At 39.9% G+C, this 21,439-nt stretch overlaps 1 protein-coding gene across 1 annotated transcript; it reads left to right on the top strand.

Annotated features, from left to right (window-relative positions):
• Window positions 1–484: 484 nt before the first annotated feature.
• ccnd1 (cyclin D1) lies at window positions 485–9,425 on the top strand. The gene is made up of 5 exons (XM_007254625.3): window positions 485–1,035; window positions 2,612–2,827; window positions 3,266–3,425; window positions 5,147–5,295; window positions 5,446–9,425. The coding sequence occupies exons 1-5, from the start codon at window positions 838–840 to the stop codon at window positions 5,599–5,601; spliced, it is 879 nt and encodes a 292-aa protein (XP_007254687.2). The 5' UTR covers window positions 485–837; the 3' UTR covers window positions 5,602–9,425.
• Window positions 9,426–21,439: the final 12,014 nt, after the last annotated feature.

Below are 21,439 nucleotides of genomic sequence, written 5' to 3'. Positions count from 1 at the left end.
ATTGTAATAGAATGGCAGCATTTGTTTTTATTTTTTAATCACACAGTTTTATTTTAAACTTATTTTTGAGCCTATAATATTACTGTAGAAATTGTGAACATGCATAAACGCACTCTAATAACGCACTAATATACTAATAATAAACCTAAAGCCTGACAGTTTCTAGAAAGTCCAGCTCCATTGCGCTTTAACTGATAATAATTAGGGTCGGTGATTTGTCCTGTTATACCGCCCCCTACCAACATTTCTAGACATTTACACATCTTTACACCACCACCACCAAAAGCACCAAAAGCACCAGCAGCACTCTCTCACTCATACTCATTTGATACCCCCCCCTCCCCCTCCAGCCTAGCTACACCTCCTCCTCCTCAAAAGCCCCCTCGCTCCTCCTCTGTTGCCTACCCCCCACCGTCTACCCCTCAGCCGTTCGCCACCCGGGGTAAAAGTAAAAAAAAAAGGACCTCCCATTTCCACACTGGCGGCAATAGAAACGACCACAAAGTTCTCTCTCCTTCGTACACTCCCTCTCTCTCTCTCCACCTCCCTCTCTCTCTATCTCTCTCAGGCCGCGCGCGGCGCTTTGATCTTCCTTAACAACAGTCACGTCATCCAAAGGATTTTTTTTCTTTGGTCAAGCGGTGGATTTTTCTCTCTCTCTCTCTTTCAGTCTCTCATACAGACAGACGCACACTCTCTCACACACTGAGTATAGCAACCGCAGCAGCAGCAGCAACAACAGCAGCCGCAACAAGAGCATCATCCGCGGGACGCACGCTTTAATCAAGTGCTTCAATTAAATTATCTGCCGCTAAAACTGTGATTACCCCGAAAATCATGGAGCACCAGCTGCTGTGCTGCGAGGTGGACGCCGTGCGGAGAGCCTACCACGACACGAACCTGCTGAACGACCGAGTTTTACAGACCATGCTGAGGGCTGAAGAGACCTACCTCCCCTCTCCAAACTACTTCAAGTGCGTTCAGAAGGAAATCGTGCCTAAAATGAGGAAAATCGTCGCCACATGGATGCTGGAGGTTTGTGTTTTCAGACAGAGGCGTTTTAATCCCATGTCTTTAACATTGCACAACTTTTTTGCGCTTTATTCTCTTCCTCTCCCTTTCTCAAGACGATTCTCCTCACGCTCTTTGGACCTCTATCTCTCCGCACAGGCCTGGTAGAAACCGGAGGAAACGCTTTAAAAAAACATTCTCTATCAGTTTGTCACGGCTTAAAAGCTATAAAAGTGGATTTTAATGCTCGAAAAGTGTCCGAAATACACTTTCTAAGCCACTTTGCTTTTTTTATTTTGAGAAAATAAAAAAAACACCTCAGGAAAGTAAGTTAGCTATAGGAAGTCTCGAGCGATTTTTTTTTTGCGAGGAGGTCTCCTTTCCGCTTTAAAAAATAAAAATAAAAAAGCCTCGCAGAGATGTGACCACTTTCGCTTCGTTTTCTTCCCCACCCAAAGAAAGATCCTCAAAAACATTTAATCGAATTTATTTCGATTTAATATCGATGTACACGTATGCAATCCCACTCGTGCCAGTAGCCTATTATGCGCCATCTTTGCTGCCGCGCCGACACAAGTTCTAATAATATGTTAAAAAAACACCTCAAACGATTATAACATTTGAAGACAATGTGCGAGAATCACTCTTTATCGCACATTTAACTTAGTGTTTGGGGACTGAGGTGAATTTTGAGGTGCAATGTAGTGGTTTAAGCTCTTAAAACTTTACTTTCAGTTCAGACACGAGCCCCTCCGCTTGTCGGCTTCTGAAGCTCCAAGACGTACAAAAATGTTATTTTTTACGTTTCTGAAGCCGAACACAAGCCCGAAACGGTTCGGGTTCGGTTCCTTAGGGTGTGAGGCGGATTTAGACGTGTATAAAGTGGGGTTTAGTGCGCAAGAATAATTTATATTAATTTTTCAAAGCGCGCTCGCGGCGTCGAGCATGTCCTTCAGTCCACATTTTCACTGTCGGTGACATTTAAATTAAATTTACCCCTTTAACCTTCACAAATTCGACGTTTTTCGATCGGAAGCGATAGAATATACGTCAAAGGATATTTAGAGACTATTTAGGTGCGCCGCAACAATTTTGTTATATTTTTAAATATTTTTTGAAAAGATGACGAACTAGAAATTGTGACGACACCTTTGTAGCATTCTGAAGGAAGCAGCCGCTGCTAGCATGTGCACCACTGCTCGCGCTCTCTAGAAAGCCTCTGGTGCTAAAGCCGTGTTATCAGCTAGCTAATGCTTCTCTTTAATCTAATTATTAATACATTTATTTGCACTGCAATAGATGGATTTTTTTTAGGCTTTTCAGTATTAAAGCTATGCCCGGTGCACACAAAGCACGTGGGACTTCCACAAGTCCATTTTTTCCGAGAATAAAATTTTTTTTTTTTAATCAGGCCTAATGTTTAATGTCTTCTTTTACAAATACTTCGTTTAAGACTAAGTGCAATCAATCTCACTGCTTGTCTTTCTTGTATTTATTTTCTTCTTTTCTTACATTAGAAATCATATGTAAGTTGTCGGCTTTATGGCTTTGTTTCTCAACTTTTGTGACTCCTGACTCAAAAACTCTTCTCTCTTTTAAGGTGTGTGAAGAGCAGAAATGTGAAGAGGAGGTTTTTCCCTTGGCTATGAACTACCTGGACAGATTCTTGTCTGTGGAGCCCACTAAGAAGAGCAGGCTGCAGTTGCTTGGAGCTGCCTGCATGTTCCTGGCCTCCAAGATGAAGGAAACCGTTCCTCTCACAGCTGAGAAGCTCTGCATATACACAGACAACTCTATTCGTCCATGCGAGCTCTTGGTAATTAATTACATTAATTATAACAACACAGTAATACACTGAAGTTTATGAGGTTGAGAGGGTTAATCACTCTTGGGAGCTTTTTTTGCTTGCATTAAGGTTTTGCAGGATGCATGCAGTGTTGCAGTGCAGTTCTGCATTTTAGTTTTTAGTCATAGACAAACCCAGAAAGTGAGAGAGAGAGCGTTTCAGAATGGAAACTCCCTGCATGTCAGCATTTAAATGGTTGTGGGTTGAAATGTACTGCTAATTGAATAGCTTAAATCAATTGAATAGCACAGTGCTATTGTAGCTCCTGAGATATGACCCCATCTAGTGGTCGACCGTTAGACTACTGACTGCTTCTGCTCAGTGAGAGCACACATGGTGGAAGCGTGAAGAACTTTTTGAAGTCCTTTATGTAAACCGCCGCTCTGTTCTCGTGTGTCTTTCTCACAGCAAATGGAGCTGCTGGCGCTGAACAAGCTGAAGTGGGATCTAGCCTCAGTGACACCACACGACTTCATTGAACATTTCCTCACCAAGCTGCAGATACACCAGGGCACCAAGCAGATCCTGCGCAAGCATGCCCAGACGTTCGTGGCTCTATGTGCAACAGGTATGTATGCGTGATCCACATTTATACCTCTCTCTCTTGTTTTTTTCTTCTTTTGACCAATATGTTTTTGTGGTTGTGTGCTGAAGGTCAACAGCATTTGATCTTTGCCTGTTTGCGACATGACATACCAGGCGGATCTTTTGTTTGCTGAAACTAAAATAGGATCTTTTGTGTGAGCGATTGCATGAATCCACACCATGCATTTATGGACTTCAGTTCGGTTTCCCCTTTGAATTTGCAATCAGAAAGACTTTTTTTATTTGGATGGAAAGAACTGCCCTAATTCCTTGTGCGGAGGTATTATAAACTGACGTGAGCATCTGTGAGCAAGAGAAGTCTGTTTCCTTTTGTGGTGATTGCTGTGTCTGCACCGTGCCTCTGCAGAGAGGCCCAAGTGCCTCACGGCAGCAGCCTGTTAATGCAGACGTTGCGAACGAGTCTAATTTGACACCAAAGGACCGAGCTGCCTATACAACATACTGTGTAATTCATTGGTCTTTGGTGGTACTTGTGCGTCTTTCATGAATGAAGTGAGTGGACCAGTGCTGGTTTGAATGCTACATTTCTTCCATAAAAAAAGGATCCTTCTCTCGGTTTGTGAGAAGTGGAACCCCAATCAGCCTCTCTTGTTATGTAACCTCTTGCAGTCAGCTTTTTTGCTCAATTTATCGTCTGCCTGAAATGGCCCTTAGTGTCTCAGGAAGGAATCTCTCCGGTATACCCCTTTCATTCTTTCTTTGTCCCTCTTTTCACATGGTGGGTATCACTGTGACTTGCTCCCCTTTTATGTTTATGACCTCCGTTTCTTTGGGAAGTGGCCTGGGATGGCAGCCAGGAAGATTGCGGTCGGGTGGGTAGTGCAGAAGGGGGCTAGCCTTTGACATGAATGGCTTCGGGTGATGGCTCCTGTGCCTTTATGTTCAATTTGTCTTAACAATTGCCCTCTCGTCGCTGGGCTAGAAATGGTAGAGTTGTTACCTATGAGAGGGGCTGTTGTGCTGTATGTTGCTACACTCTCCATGTGTGGGCAGAACCCATAGTGAGAGAGAGAGCGAGGGAGAGGGGGAAAGTCCCTACTTTGATTTATAATGTCTCTGCTCTCATGCTAGCAGTGTGGGAAGACAAGTTACCGCCGAACAAGCACTCACGTTTCAGCGTTTCAGTCACTTTGTGTAGCGAGGAAGTCCTTTTCTTTTGAGTGTGGCTTCATTTATGTTCTAGTTTATAAGTCCATCTTTAAATATCTTATATGCACTTGTTGCTGCACATATTGCTTAGATATGTCGGATATGGTGAAGGGAGGCCTTTGATTTATTAGAGAGTCAATTCAATGTGGGGGTGAAAGTTGCAAAAGGGTGTGGGGCAGCGAGACCTACAGCACAGTCCTCCCCACCCCCTCAAAACCCCTAAATGCTTGGAGCCCTGCCCCAGCATGGTGTCACCCCAAAATGTCACGGACTGTCCCCTGCCACCACCGCCCTCATTATGATTTAGTCATGCTACGCTTCATTATAACCCCCCTCGACAGCTCCCAACTTGTGCATTTCCTCTTTTCAGTGGCCAAGAATGTGTCTTTCTGTGGCTTTTTTTGCACTGTTATGCACTTGAGGCTAGGCTGTGTCCACCAAACAATGCTCAGACCACGCTGGGTTTTCACATGTAAAATGTAAGATGTTTGATTTGAGATCTAATCAGACGTCCATCATTTCTCCCCCCTGCAGACGTCAACTTCATTGCAAGCCCTCCCTCCATGATCGCGGCAGGCAGCGTGGCTGCAGCGGTGCAAGGGCTTTACTTGAAGAACAGCGACAGCTCTCTCTCCTCCCAGAACCTCACCAACTTCCTCTCGCAGGTCATCAGAAGTGACCCGGTAAGTCCCTTTTTGCATTCCAGGCGAGTTCAGCACAAGCAAAGTCTTTGTGCCGCCATATCTATGAATTTAGTATTGAATATTGACTTTTGCTGCATTTGATAAAGTTTAGCAAGTAGTAATTTAATTGGTTTTGTTTCTGTTTCACAGGACTGTCTGCGGTCATGCCAGGAGCAGATCGAGTCACTGCTGGAGTCCAGTCTGAGACAGGCTCAGCAGCACAGCATCTCCACAGAAACCAAACGAGTGGAGGAGGACGTGGACCTCTCATGCACTCCCACAGACGTCAGGGACATTAACATCTGAGGGGAACGCTCGCATCTCTAGAGTCTTATTTTCTGTGGGGTAGGGGCTTTGACCAGAGGTTTCTCGGGACAGGAAGGCACCAGAAGACCCTCGGAACCAGTTCCGACACCTCATCCAATCATAATCAGCCCCCCAGAGTGCCCTCACTGTTTAGCCCTCAGTGGCGCCCCCTGTGGCCTTCATGATTGGGCTGTTGCTGGCCAGGACAGCCAGCAGAGGACAAGGGATGAAAGGATGAAAGAAAACCTTGTTGAAAAACCCAGAAGAAATCCCTTCCGCATTACTCCTCGTTACTCTCTCTTTCAGGCCCTCTCCACATAACTTGAGTTTTAAAATACGAGACAAAAAAAACAAACAATGTTTAGGTTAATCTAGGATTTTTTTTATTATTATTATTATTATTTTATTATTATTACATCAGCTGCATACTTCACTTGTGTAGCTGCGGCTTTTGTCAGATGTACAGATCTGCAAGAAACTAGGTTGATTATTTTATTTCAAGTGTGTCTAAAACCATTCTTGAAAGAGAAGAGGCATTATTGGTATGTTGATGTTGTTAATCTCTCTGTTTTCCTAGCTAGTATATTGTTACACATGCTTACAACAGTTTCCCCAGCCATTTGCAGTCTAGGCATGTGTATGTATCCCTGCTTTGCTTATGCGTTTAGTCACTTTATTCTTATTGTCTAGAAAAAAAATCTCTACTAAACTAAGTTTCTCTTCTCTTTCAAAATGGTTTGTGTAACCCTAGTATATTTTGTTAAGCATGTGTTATTATCTATGTTATGATTTAGGGGCCTGTGGATTGCCAAAGCTGAGGTTTTTTAACTTAACATCAAACAGAACCATTGACATATTCTTTTTTTTTTTTTTTTTGCTTGTTTGATTGTCCTCACTGCCAATGCCATCACTGGTTATGACACAATAAGCTTCTCTCTTATACCCGCTCCCTTTGTTACTACGCTCTCACAGTGCAATCCACAGTCTACTTTCTGTTTAGATTTATTTGTTGTAATCTAAGAAAACCATTCCATTTTAAAAAAGCACTTTCGGTCCGTCTTGTAAGGCTGACTTATGAAAAAAAAAATCCACATTTGTTAAACAAAACTGAAAAAAAAACATGGAATGGAGTAGGAGTTGATCACGACAGGCTTGTTTTATATCCTGTCTGCAGCATGGAGCAGGTCTCTTTATGGTGTTATAGGTTAGTAAAAGAGTGAACGAGAGAGAGAGGAAGAGAGTGTGTGAGAGAGAAAAGAGAGAAAGAGAGTTTGAGAAGAAGACACAATACTTTCAATACTCTCAGAATGAGTTGTAGACTTTTTGAAGCCTCAAGGAGCAGCAGTACAGTGACCACCGCCGTCCTACTACTACTGCCCGAGAAGACGGACAGACAGACAGACAGTTAGATGCTGGAGAATGTACGTCAAGGTGCAATCCTGATGAGAGCGTCCCACCCCTGATAGCTTCAGACGCAGCGCAGCGTTTATACAACACTAAAGTACCTAACATAGCTATATCAAAGATTGAGAACTATTTATTTAGTTTTTTTTCTGTTTTCCCCTCATGAGGCCAGTATGGAGTGTTTTTGGTGTCTTCTACCTTTTTTTTTTTACCATTTCGAGAGCTCAGTTCGAAATGCCGGAGAAACACCATGCATCATGAACATCAGCATTGTCTTTTCCAGAACTTGAAAAGAACTCTAGGAGAAAACTAAAAACTGAAACAAAAAAGTGTTGTGGCTTCTAGAAGATTTTTTGCACAGATCCCCCCCTCCCCTCCCAAAAGATGTATCTCACAGTATCTTCTCTGAGCTCTCAGCGAAGGGGCCAAAGCAAGACGACCTAGTGGGAAAGCTAGAGGTGGCTGAGGGAGACTCGGAAAAAGAAAGAGCGGAAAAAGTACACAGAAAAAAAAAAGCACGGGGTGGACACCTGGACATCTGGACATCAGAAAGTAACTGCAGAACTGAGGTGTTTGTACAATTGAGAAAAGAAGAGAACATGGGAGCACACACTCCTCGTATTTAGCTGCTATGATGGAGGGATTTCCAGCAAGTATGAAAAAAAAAACTTTGAAATGGAAAAAAGAAAATAACCAACAAAAAAGAAAAAAAAGACATGCTTCGTTCTCTTGTCTTGTTTTGCTGCTATTTTTTTGGTTTTGTCTATGTAAAATGTCAATATACTGCCATGCAATAGGTTTTAATTTTCTCATAGAAAATTATGATATTATTGACATCTTTTGTTTTTTGTTTGTTTGGTTTTTTTTTGGTAGGTTTTTTTATGTGATCAGTTTTTATTAATGTGATTTCTGCGCTATTCCAAAAAAATGGAAAAATGGAAAAAATAGACAATTGTTCCTGTCTTACCCACAATACCTCAAACACAGTCATGATTTAGCAATGATGGATGATTTAGCCTGGGATTTTTATTTTATTTTATTTTATTTGAATTTTCATCAATTATTTCAAGTCTTTTATTTTGGTATGTACTTGGTCATACAGTGCCTGCTAGTCCTAATACAAATGGACACGCATTACTCATCATCCTTCTGGGTCCTGATATGAGCAAGTAGAGAGAGCATTTAATGAAATTGGTGCCATAAAACAGCTCATTTATATAATAACTCCTGGTTGGAGTTTTTAACTGTTTCATTGAAAGAGACTATTATTATATGCCCCCCTTTAGGCCGCTTGTGGCCCGACCTTAATGTATTTATGAAGCTTTGGTTCAAATTGAAAGCAGATAAGAGCTTTGATGTGAATGCCATGTCGATTTACGAAGCCATAGTGTTGATTTGTGGTCGCTTCACCCAGCCTTCATTATAATGGATCATGATAATGGATCAGCAGCTGGGCGGTCTTGTTTCAAACACAGAAAAAAGGCTTGACATGTTTCCATCACATGTGTCGATATATCACAATAAATGGAAATTATAGATAGAATCACCAGCGGTTCTTTTCTTTTTCATATTGCATTCACCCCACACACACACACACACACGTTTTTATTGTTTTATTGGCATGCTCTTTCACTTTGCCAACCACACAATACAATCAGAGCTAACTCTTACCTCCCCCCTCTTTCCCCTTTAGCCATAGACATGGTGCTGCTATATGATGTCCTGTATTGTGACTGGAGATAGTAATTTATATAGAGGTGCAGCTTTGAGCTTTGAGGATGAGCTACCGGCTAACCCAGGACCCAGGGGGACAGAAAAACATAGTATCCTCTGTATAGTATCAGGAATGTTCGTTACCTCAAGACAATTAAACAACAACAAGTACAGTGTCTAACAAGAGCTGGCACAAACTCGTGCGATTCACACGCCAGGACACACTTGCTGTGCATTAATAAGGAGTTATAAGAAAGAAATGAAAGAAAAGAAGAAAGAAAGAAAGAAAACACAGGCCGGTGTGCGTGGAGGTCTTCACCCTCGCTTTCTTCTCCGCCGTGCCTTAAAGGCGATAAGGGCTCAGTGGACTGAAAAGTGATGGCATCCTCCCTTCCTCCCCACACCCTGAAAAAGCTCGGCTTTTGTGTGTCGATTCTGTTGTAAATGAGGGCGCTTTGCTCTTAGTCTTTTTCTTTTTTTTTAGTCCTGAATGGTGTTTCGTTCCAAAGGGTCAGAGGCCAAGCGAGGACACTCTAGAGTAGATGAGCGGTGATGACCCGGAAATAAAAAATGTCGCTTCATGTCTATTTTCTTTTTGTTTCGTTTTGTTTTGTTACCAGTTGCTGGTCTGAAATGCACAATCTTTACCTGCAGACCCATTCTAGACATGATGTTAGCTAGAATTAAACTTGAGCTTCAAAAACCAACTTACAGTGTGTGTTTTGTGTCTTTCTAAATACATTAATGTGTGTGTGTATGTTTCAGGAGAAACAATAAGCATGTCTCAGTATTTTTGTTCATATGTCCAAATGAATGCCATAAGCTAATTTATTAAGTTGCACGCACTGCTGACAATTATGTTGAAATGTACACACACTCACACAGCTTATCAAGTCCCTGCTCAGAAGTATTGCCAATAAAATCGCACTAGGATAGCAGATAAAATAAAATAGAAATAGGATAGCACATAAAAAAATAAACCTGCTCTAACATCACCCAACACCCCGGCCCTACTAACACCCTTGTTGCTGAATGCAATCAAATCCTCACAACAATGAGTTGAAATCCTTCCCTGGATAATAGAAACAATGACTCCCAACAAAAGCAGGATAAAGAATTTTAATACCCTTGATGATTTCAGAACAAAATAATTAAGTGAACAGGTGTCTCAAAACATTTGTCCATCCTATTGTGTGTACTAAATAGAAAAGAGGCCAGACTGCTCGTAAAAATGCGTTCAGATCCTCAGAGTAATGTTCCAAATACTAGAATAAATCTGACATGTTAAAAAGAAATCCCCTTTTTGTTCATTAAAGGGTTGAATTAAAAAAATAATAATTGTGCAAAAATTAGGGAAAATCTTCCTATTGTCTTTAGTGTTCAGATTATCATTATATACAGCAGAGGAATTACTTTAAAGTAAATCTGAGCAGAAGTTATTTATTATACTTTTGCAAAAATAAAAATGCTAAAACTCATGCTCAATGCTAAAACAAAAAACAGAAAAATAAGAACGCCTCTCAGCGCTATACAATATGGACAAAAGTATTGGGACGCCTGCTCATTCATTGTTGCTTCTTAAATCAAAGGGATTAACTCCTTAAAAAGCCGGGATTTTTGTCAATTTTCTGCCTGATATTAAACCACTAAATCTTGAGGATTTCTATTCAAGCATTACATAAAAAGCTTTCATGTTTATAAGGAACGTTACTGAAAATCATAATTGTAATTGTAATAGAAATTTAAAAATATAATAATCAAGTAAATCTGCAACTGTCAAAATATAATATAATAAAATCATAAAACTGGCTCCTTCCTGAACTTTTTTTTAAGACGATACAAATCCTGAATAAAAAAATCTAACAGTTCATGTCCTCCAAACTTTTAGTTTCATAATGTTTGTCTAGTTTTTATGTCTATTTTCAAAGATGCAGAATTTGGGCTGATTTCTGTTACTAATCTGGAATTATTAAGTAGAGTAGAGAGAAAACAGGAAGCTTCTCCAAGTGTCCTGTAGGAGATTTAAAATCTCTAAAATTTTCTGAATATAAATAATTTATTTTACTGCAGAGAATAAGGATTTTGTATCAATTACAACTGTAGCCTGTATACAGGTGAAGACATGTTAATAGGTTAAAATGAGTTTATCCTGCTTTTTGTTAGAGTAACTAATTTCACGTTCTATGGAATGCTTTCTATAGGACTTTGGAGCATGGAGAATCTGTGAGGATCTAAATGCATTCAGCAACAAGAATATTAGCGAGGTTATAAACACCTCAATCAAACTCAACTCGCCAATTCACACATTTTTCTTACCTCTGTTGACGTACCCATAAACTTTCTGCATTTAAAGTCTCCACACAGCTTCTTAGTGGTGTTCAATTCTCCCCCATGACATCATCTGAACTACCTCTTTCCTCTTCCCCCTCCATCAGTCAGTGTGAGCGGTGTGACACCCTGTATTGCCCTGTTGGAGCATCAGCTCATTTTTGTGGTTCTCCACCAAAAACAAACAGATACATCTGTTCAGAACATCCAGAACAGCTTTAGACAGTCAGTGTGGTCGATAAAAATGACCGAACTCTGAAAGCCACAGCGGTATGCCCAGCGGACATGACTCCGCTTCCCGTCACAAATTCTTTTCTGTCCGAGTTCATTTAAAAAATGTTGCTGAGTTATGCCAGGCGCATTATTCAACACAGCTATATATAAACCAGAGCTGCCCAAAGTGTGGTCTGTGAGCCGGTCTTGGCCCCTCAGGACGTTTGATTTGGCCAGAAATGTACCCTAACACCACCCCGTCACACAATGTGAGAACAAACATACATTATATAATCTATTATATTCATGTCTTTTTTTCTAAATGTTAATGCCTGAAATATTCCCCATCCTCTCCCACATATGATACTGCATATTAAAAATAGTTCAGTAATAGTACTGACCTAGGACCCTGTTTATACCTGGTCACTTCTTGTAAATTGGTAGTCAAATGCATCTGTGATTAGTCAGATTAAAATCTGATTGCTGTGTTTGACAAATTCTTCAAATTAGCTTATTTTGAAGAAATAACACCAGACCAAACTGTTTTACATTGTTTTAAAATTGTGCATTTTAATGTTAGACAGCGGGTTAGTCAACCCAACCACCCCGTCCTGCACAAAATGATAATGTGAATCGTTTCATTTCGACTTTTTTCATTTTTATTGCAAAGAAAAATACATTTCAAATTAATTGCCATGTGTACACGAAGAGCTGTGGATATTGTTTGAATGCAGTTTAACACCCCGTCAAGTGTTTTAATCTGAATATAGCGTTCACATCTGAATTTTAGGGATTACATATTATTAAGGGTTCATATGATTTAATTGCATGGATTTTGATTCCACAAAGAGACATATTTGAGTGAAAGATGTGAGAGTGCAAAAAAGACTTTTTTTTTACTTTTTACTTTATGCAAAGATGTACTGCACTTCGCTTTTATACATGTCAGTCGCAGACGTCATTATGGAACAAATAGTGATTTTGTAATTGTGTGGTTCAGACAGAATAAGTGTGCTTGTGCATGTGTAATAGAACTAATAATAACTATTATTATTACATTATTATGCATATTATAAATATCATGCGCCGCCATTTTTTGTTTTTGTTCTGGGAGGAGTTATGGCTGTTGAATGTGTCTTATAGAGAAGTTGTAGAAAGACTGTTATAATATGTATCTTTAGTTAGGAATTCTCCAAATACTCAGAGTGCATGAACTGAGCAGGTGTAAATGAGGACTACATAAAATAATATGTTAGAAATGCATAAAATGAACAGGATCTCACAGGATCAAACAAATCTCTTTAAGTCCCCCCTTCTCACTGCCTCTATTGGTCTACATGTCCATGCATGAACATCATGAGGAGATGTTCACAGCACTTTTCTGTAAAAAATCAAATAATACTCCATATTATATGTTGAAAAAACAATGTACACTTTCAGAAATGGAAAACTCATCATCCATTGCATTGTTTGGCGCGAAGATTCACACGCGTTCATGCAATGAAAGCATTTATGAGCTCACACAGAAGATTCTGGTTTCTATGATAGTGCTGGTTTAGACGTGTATAAAGACCCAGACTGGAGTAGAAGTAAACATAGTTTTTTAAAAAAAAAAAAACGTGACTTGAGTAGAAGTTGAAGAGTTTTTTAAGCTCCACACTTAAGTAGAAGTACTGAAGTATTCAATATTTTTTGTAAATATTGCAGTAAGTAGTTTATAGTAAAATATGGTAGTGAAGTACTGAAAGTAAAAGTACAGTACTGTGTTATTAGTGTAGTTTTACAGAAAGCAGTGGAAAGTTAGCAGTGCTAAAAGCAGAACGGGAGCAGTGAGATCTTCTCATAAGATCAGCTTGATCTCTTAATTCACTCGATGATGATCTACTGCGCTGACTTTAGTGATAATGTGGGTTTAGAATGATTCCTAACATTTTTATAACTGAAACAAGTAACAATGCAGCACATAAACAATGTATCAAAGTATTAAACTCATGGAAAATATGTAGTGAAGTAAAAGTGGAAGTAGGAGGAAAAATAATACTCCAGTAGATACAGATACAGCATTTTAATACTTAAGTACAGTAGTGAAGTAAAAATAATACTCAAGTAGATACAGATACAGTATTTTAGTACTTAAGTACAGTAGTGAAGTAATAATAATACAGTAGATACAGATACAGTATTTTAGTACTTAAGTACAGTAGTGAAGTAATAATAATACAGTAGATACAGATACAGTATTTTAGTACTTAAGTACAGTAGTAAAATAAATATAATACCCCAGTAGATACAGATACAGAATTTTAGTACTTAGGTACAGTAGTGAAGTAAAAAAATAATACTCCAGTAGATACAGATACAGTATTTTAGTACTTAAGTACAGTAGTAAAGTAAAAATAATACTCCAGTAGATATAGATACAGTATTTTAGTACTTAAGTACAGTAGTGAAGTAAAAAAAATAATACTCCAGTAGATATAGATACAGTATTTTAATACTTAAGTACAGTAGTGAAGTAAAAATAATACTCCAGTAGATACAGATACAGTATTTTAGTACTTAAGTACAGTAGTGAAGTAATAATAATACTCCAGTAGATACAGATACAGAATTGTAGTACTCAAGTACAGTAGTGAAGTAATAATAATACTCCAGTAGATACAGATACAGTATTTTAGTACTTAAGTACAGTAGTGAAGTAATAATAATACTCCAGTAGATACAGATACAGTGTTTTAGTACTTAAGTACAGTAGTGAAGTAAAAATAATACTCTAGTAGATACAGAATTTTAGTACTTAAGTACAGTAGTGAAGTAAAAATAATACTCCAGTAGATACAGATACAGTGTTTTAGTACTTAAGTACAGTAGTGAAGTAATAATAATACTCCAGTAGATACAGATACAGTATTTTAGTACTTAAGTACAGCAGTGAAGTAAAAATAATACTCCAGTAGATGCAGATACAGTATTTTAATACTTAATTACAGTAGTTCAGTAGTTCACTACTTCATTACTATACATCTCTGTGCTGTTTATAGTGATCTGGGTTTTCATATATAGAGAATAGTAAATAGGGCACTGTTTAGGACAATAGAGATCTAGGGAGTCAAACTGAGAGGCACAACTAATCACAATCTCTATATTACTTGAGGAGAGTCAAACATTAGCATATGTAAATAAGGGGAGGACCAGAGCTTTTCTGCCACTTCAGGTTCTGGCTACAATCAGTCTCCCCCAGTTCCAAACAGGCCTCAGACAGGCTTGCACAGAAAAAGCAAAGGAAAAGGAACTTGGACTATTTCGCACTGTTGCGCCACCGTCTGAGGTTTGCGATAATACTGTGTCTTCAGCTTTTGGCATCCCAGTGTTCGTGGTTTCGGAGAGGAGAGCAACATTGCATCCCACATTCCGAAACAAAAAAGTGAAGTGAAAGGCCGGTCAGATAGTGCGACTTCCACAGCAGGGCTGGCGCCTGGAGCTTCAGCTCCAACTCTGGTACCTCACAACAAAGTGGAAGCCCTCAGTGATGTGGTGTAGAGGAGCTGTGAAGACCTGAGATGCAAAAATCAAGCGATCACGCGTGACCTATAGGCAGCTCCGGTGTGTCAGAGTGGGCGGATTGATATTGAAATAGGGATGCTTCTGATTCCAATTCCTTTTGAAACACTTTGGATAATAATGTGATTGAAAGTGAAAGTATATTTAATGCAGACAGAAGTGAAATAGAAAGTAATTGTGAACAGAACAAACTACCAGGTTCACACTCTCTCTCTGTTCTCTTTTTACCAGGGGTCGGCAATAGGTAGCCCGCAAAGTTGTTTAAACTATAGCAAACAAAAATGTAAAAAAATGCTTCTCTGGTGAGCTTTTGTTTACATGACTCCCCTGTCTCTCTCTCTGTCGCTCGCGACGTGACTTTAGTTTCCGCCCCTTCTCGTTTTTCTGCCCATTCTTGAGCTCCCTATGGCGTTTTTACCCAGTCGTGTCCCAATTCACTAGCTGGGGCAGCGGTAGTGTATTGGACCGTGACCCTGATGACGCAGGTTTGATCCCGTGTGGGTTTACCTGCTTTGAGATCAACTGTTTTTCAATTGAGTTAAACAACCCTCTGGGCTGGAGAGCTACTAGTCTGTAGTAAGAGCTGTGGCCCGCCATGTAAGAGCTTGGAGCTTGCAGACCCCTGCTTTATACTGTGTACACTAACAAACAAAATATCTTTTAGTCAGACAAGACAAAGTGACATAAAAACATGAAAAACTTGTTGCTTTCTGAAATAAGAGTATGTTTAATGTAATGTGATTAATGAATCATACTGCATTTTTAAATCATACTCATTTAAACACATGCCCTGCTTTATACGGTCCATATGTGGAAGCAATGTTTCAAAACAGCTTGTTTTGAATAGTTTTTGTGAGCTCACAAAAACAGTACATTTACTCTTACCAAGACATTTAATAGAAGCACATCTGTAGCCGAATATGAAACTGAAACTTCATGTGAAGCCTTGCTCATTTGCTCATAAACGCATCAACTTTTCAGATGATTGCTACGATGACTGGCCACATTAAACAGATGGAGTGAATAGTCTGAAAAATGATGAATATGGTGATAAAATAAGATAAATAAGACACTTTACCTGCTGTGGGAACATAGCGCTAGTCATTTCCACTGTAACATGATTGTTGGTGTCATTCAGATGTTTTGGTTTGAGTATGTCTAGAACTGCTGATCTCTTGGAATTTTCAGCACAACCACTACTAGACTTTACTTAGAATGGTGTCATAAAGAAAACACATGTAGTGATTGTCTGTTCTGAAGATGGAAAACAGAGAATGGACAGAGCCTGGTCCAGTTAATCTGCAATTCTGCTGAGGCACACAGATGTAGGGGCCATCATTTGGTGCCAACATTTTGTCTTGTGTCAACTCAGAACTCAACAATCTAGGCTGGTGGAGGTGGTGTAATGGTGTGGGGAATGTTTCCTTGGCACATGTTTGTCATTGGTTAAATGCCACAGTCTATTTGAGTGAGAAATGTGCATTTGCTGACCATGTGCGTCCCTTCATGACCACAAATGACCAATTTTATAATGGACTAGTATTATGTCTTGTGAGATCATCCACATGCCATGAAATCTAAGGGCGTTCGGTCTGGTTTCCCATAGACATAAATGTAAACACACCAAAATGCGCATCAATAAACCACGCGAGCAGCCTGTGTCCTCTGATTGGTCAGAGCTGTCTGACACGGGAGTACGTTAAATATAAATATACGAAAAAAGTAAATACAGCGAGAAGATTTTGTGTTCCAGCGCAAATATCTGTGCTTTAACACTGAACGCTGAAACACTGCACTTTCAAACACAGTGTTTCTATGTGCAGCGCAGATTTATACATAATAAACAGAGTCACGCGGCTGTGAGCAGTGAATGCAGCGCAGACGGTGCGTGCGTGGACACAGCGTTTGTTCACAGCTGTGGTAATTAGCGTTATCTGGCTAATATATCAGTTTAAACTGTGCTTGCTTTATCAGCAGATTAGCTCTAATAAATGGCTTATATTTAATAGCTGGATCTGATCGAGACCGGATCACGTTCTCACCACAAGCAAACCGCTCCAGAGTTCGTTTGGTACCGGACCGAGAACACCTCCTCTAGCTGGTCTCGGTCCGGTTCTTTTGATCCGCACCCGAGTGCGATTACTGTTTTCACACCTGCTCAATTGAACCGCACTAAAGTTAAAAACGGACCAGAGTTCGTTTTAACCGGACCAAATAGTGCTGGTGAGAAAACGCCCTAAAAAAAACAGCACTGACCTGTGAGTGGGGCCTCCTGCATTAATGTGGATGTGAGTCACTTGTCTGTTTGCATGAACAATTCTAGCCAGACACCGGCAGTCACTGTCTGACTCTGGCTGCGTTAATTTACATTGCCTTGCCATGAGCTCAATGCTCAATCAATGTTCATTTACTCACAAGATAACATCTCACAACTTATACAGGTGCAAGGTAGCACTTTATGATACAATTACATAGTGCTGTCCCATGACTTTTGGCATTTTTACTGTTCCAAGATAAATTTTTGGGGTATCACTATCGGGATATTGACCCAAATGGTACAGTGATATCATTTGCTGCACATCAGCAAAGCTTATGCCAAACAGCAACCGATAGACGGAGGTCAGATGAGGGTTTACTCAGACTGGAAGAGTAAAACATCTACTGGTCCAGGAGAAATTTATAGAGCAGGGTTTCCCTAAAGCCTTTTTAAGGCTGTTACTGTGTGGATGCCAAATCTGCTGCATTCCACAGCACAGTGCGCTGTCAAACACAATAAATTAATAGTGTAATCTCACACTGGGCACTTCACACTAGCACAGCGCTGACAGACCAATCAATACCATGCTTTGGGTGGTACTGCGCTGTATAAATTCCTCACAATTTAATCATTAAGCTGCACCTATTGCTGACAAAGATGTGCAAATGCAAACACGCAGCTTGTCTAGTCCCTGTAAAGAAGTATGAACACAATGAACCCTATTGGCACCATGCCTAATGCCAGGCACGGGCTATATAGAGGGGTATAAAGCCTCCAGCATTGAGCTGTGGAGCAGTGGAAGAACTGTGTTGGGTTTGATTGGGTTTCTTCCAGTAATTTTGGGTGGGATTTTGAGTTGGAGAGTTGGGAAATAGGATGGGGTGGTGATCATCCAGCTCTTGTCACTAAGAACAATAAAATATTAACAGTAGTGCTTCAAAATATAGTAGAGATTCTTGCCTGGACTGTAGAAACAGTTACTCCAACAAAAACCAGGAAAAACCTCCTTTAATACCTGTGACTTCATTCACTTACATTATTAATTCAGTGTTCCTGTCAGTGATCATGATGGTCTACAGGAGGTATCTGTTAGCTCATATAAAAATGGGATTTGTTTAACAGCATTCATTGGATTGATCAACACATAGTATAAAAATTAAAAGTACCATATTTTTCTGACTGAGGCACATCATTAATGAACAGGTCTATTTTCATACATAAGGTGCACCGGATCATAAGGCTCATTAAGGGACACTACTAAGGATGCCTACATCGAAGTGAACAAGAATGTCGCCATTTTTTCCTGATATTATCAGTGTATGGATTCTCAGACAGAACAGAGGTGATGTGGGCAAAGATGCAGTCCACACAAATAACCCCAGCAATTTAAAAATATGCATTATTACTCACATTATTAGCCACTAATATCAGGTTAAGAGTTGTTTTTACTTATTATCCAGTTAATTAAGGATATTTTAAGCAGGCACTGGGGGCGCCTACATAACCAAAACTGTAATTCTTTAAAAAAAAAAACATTTTCTTTCAAACGAGTCCTGGGTGTTAATCTACACACAATTATCTCCTGAAAACCATAATTGTTGTAGGTAAATCGCTTCCATTTATTTACAACCAAAATGTATACATAAGGGACTTTGTCATTCTTTTTGAAAATTAAAAGATTTTAAGTGCTACTTATAGTCCGAAAAATACAGTATGAAAAGTGGTACATAATGATCGTAGTTTTGCTGAGTCAGTAATATTTAATGGAGCCTTTTGCGAACAACTGCAGATTCCAAGATCATTGGTTTAAGCTAGTGGTTGGGTAGTGAAGACATCCAAGCTGTTACCTTGTAGCTGAGGATACATTGGTTCAGATAGTCAGGAACAAGAACCACCAAGGTAAAAGCCTGCCATGAACTGGTACTCGCTGAAACACCAGACAATTTATTTTTGACATCCAAAAATGATTGACACTTTCATGCATGACTAAACTTTTCTGGAGATAGAAAAGGTTTCTGGGGTAAAGTTTTATAGTCAGATTAGACAAATATTATGTTTTTTTTTTGGCACAGAGGGTTCAGAAGGTTTAGATACAGTAAATAAAAGTGAGGCAATTAACCCTATGTCATCTGTACCAGCTGTCAAGCATGGTGGTGGAAGCATTATGCTTTGGTGCTGTTTTGCTGCCAGTTGTACATTCCAGAAAAAGTGATGGAATAATAAAGGATAATGCACATTTAACTGAATATTATAAAACAAGTCCTGTTCATTGTCATGTGTGTCCTGGGAATACCTCATAGAAGTCATTACCCCAGCATTACTACCTACAATGGACAGTGCAGTGGTGGCAATGATAGTAAGGGTCAGCATCTGGATACATTTGATCGTAGAATTATTCTGTTGTTTGAACTATAATGAACGGTAATGGAAAAAAATAAATAAATAAAATGCTTCTCTGGTGAACTTTTGTGTACATTCCTCCCCTGTCTCTCTATCGCTCAGCGTGACTTTAGTTTCCGCCCCTTCTCGTTTTTTCACCTGTTCTTGGGCTCCCCATCTCCGTTTTTTTTTTCCAGCTGTGTCCCAATTCACTAGCCGGGGCAGAGGTAGTGTGTTGTAGCACGACCCTGATGACACGGGTGTATTTATTTATTTATTTTTGTTCCCTTTCTTCTTGGGTTTACCTGCTTTGACATCAAATGTTCTGCAATTGGGTTCAACAACCCTCTGGGCTGGAGAGCTACTATTCTATAGCACTCCATCCCATTACACTTCATTTTCTCAAACAGATTTTTTTTTGTGGCCCGCCACGTAATGGCTTGAAAAATATCTGGCCCGCGGCCAAACTAAATTGCTGACCCCTGATGTATATGATGAGCATAAGAGAGAACAATGGAAACAATACCTGCACTTGACTATATGTACATTTATATACTCACACGCTGAAGTAGGAGCAGATGACTTTCTCCAACAGACACCTGCAGTGAGGTTTCGACAGATGTTACCATATTATCACCAAACTAGCGGCCTTTATCTATATCCTAATAAGCGTAATAAGCAGCAGTGAAGAGCAGAGCAGCCGCAGAGGCCGTGAGCCCCCTCCGTTAGCCCACTGAAGTGGCAGGACCTTTCTTGTCTGTGCTGTGAATAGGAATTGCGCATTTATCATCCACATCATGAACTATGCAAGCAAGCGAGTGGCTCAATGCTGAGATTGGAGCTTGTGCGTGTGTGTGTGTATATGTGTGTGTGTGTGTGTGTGTGTGTGAGGGTGGGGGGTATGAGGCACCAAGGCAAAAAGGGAGATACTATGCCACCATTCAGTCAGGGGGCTTTTTTTCTGGAGTGCCCGTCGGTTGCATTTGTCACGTCCTCCTTTCATGTCACCACTCGCCACCTGCTCCTGAAATTCCTGAACATTTTCTGAAACCTTCCAGCGTCCTCCTTCATTTGCTCGGCCTCCCTCCCTCTCGCTGGCCCCAGCCACTCTGCTCCGCCAGCTGAAAGGAAACCAAAGAAACATTGCTCCTCCAGCTTTCTTTCAGCTCTCTTTCTCCATCCACCCCCTCCCTCTCATGTTCATGTTCTACTGTTCTGCATTTTGAATTAGTCACACACACACACACACACACACACACACTTTGGTCAGCTTGTCCCATACATAATCACTACAGTGTAATATACACGGATTGCAGCTTTTGATAATTGGACAGAGGACCTTTAGGCCCTGATAGAGTCACTGTCCAAACAAAGCCTGTCTCTCTAAAAATGGAAACTTTGGTAACTGTACAGGATGCTAAAACATGACCATGTGATTTTCAGTCTAATTGATTTTGGTACATTTCTTTTGGTCCATTCACTGTGAATTTACAACTGTATACATTATTACTCTACAGCAAATTTCACTGAAGTTTATCTAAATGAAAATTCAGTTGTTGTTTTTTTTTTTTGCATTACATTTGAGATATTGACACGGGTGCAATACACTATCAGTACACGCAGTAACTATACCACAGATTCATTAGTGCAGTTTATTGGCAACTACCTGTGATCCCTGCAGGCTATATCAGCCAGTATGACTGTGTAGATGTGATTTTTAAAGGGTATGTCTGACAGTGTAATGTGATTTTTAAAGGGTATGTTTGACAGTGTAGATGTGATATTTAAAGGGTATGTCTGACTGTGTAGATGATATTTCTAAAGGGTATCTGACTGTGTAGATGTGATTTTTAAAGGGTATATCTGACTGTGTAGATGTGATTTTTAAAGGGTATATCTGACTGTGTGGATGTGATTTTTAAAGGGTATATCTGACTGTGTAGATGATATTTCTAAAGGGTATCTGACTGTGTAGATGTGATT

The sequence above is a fragment of the Astyanax mexicanus genome, chromosome 16 (assembly GCF_023375975.1).
Source record: "Astyanax mexicanus isolate ESR-SI-001 chromosome 16, AstMex3_surface, whole genome shotgun sequence".
Lineage (NCBI taxonomy): Eukaryota > Metazoa > Chordata > Actinopteri > Characiformes > Acestrorhamphidae > Astyanax > Astyanax mexicanus.
Note: the sequence above shows the minus strand (reverse complement) of the source record. Positions and strands in the feature narration are given on the sequence as shown.

Coding starts and splice junctions, on each gene's coding strand:
- ccnd1 (XM_007254625.3), top strand. CDS start 838: ATGGAGCACCAGCTGCTGTGCTGCGAGGTGGACGCCGTGCGGAGAGCC. Junction 1,036..2,611: donor TCGCCACATGGATGCTGGAG/GTTTGTGTTTTC, acceptor CTCTCTTTTAAG/GTGTGTGAAGAGCAGAAATG. Junction 2,828..3,265: donor TTCGTCCATGCGAGCTCTTG/GTAATTAATTAC, acceptor TCTTTCTCACAG/CAAATGGAGCTGCTGGCGCT.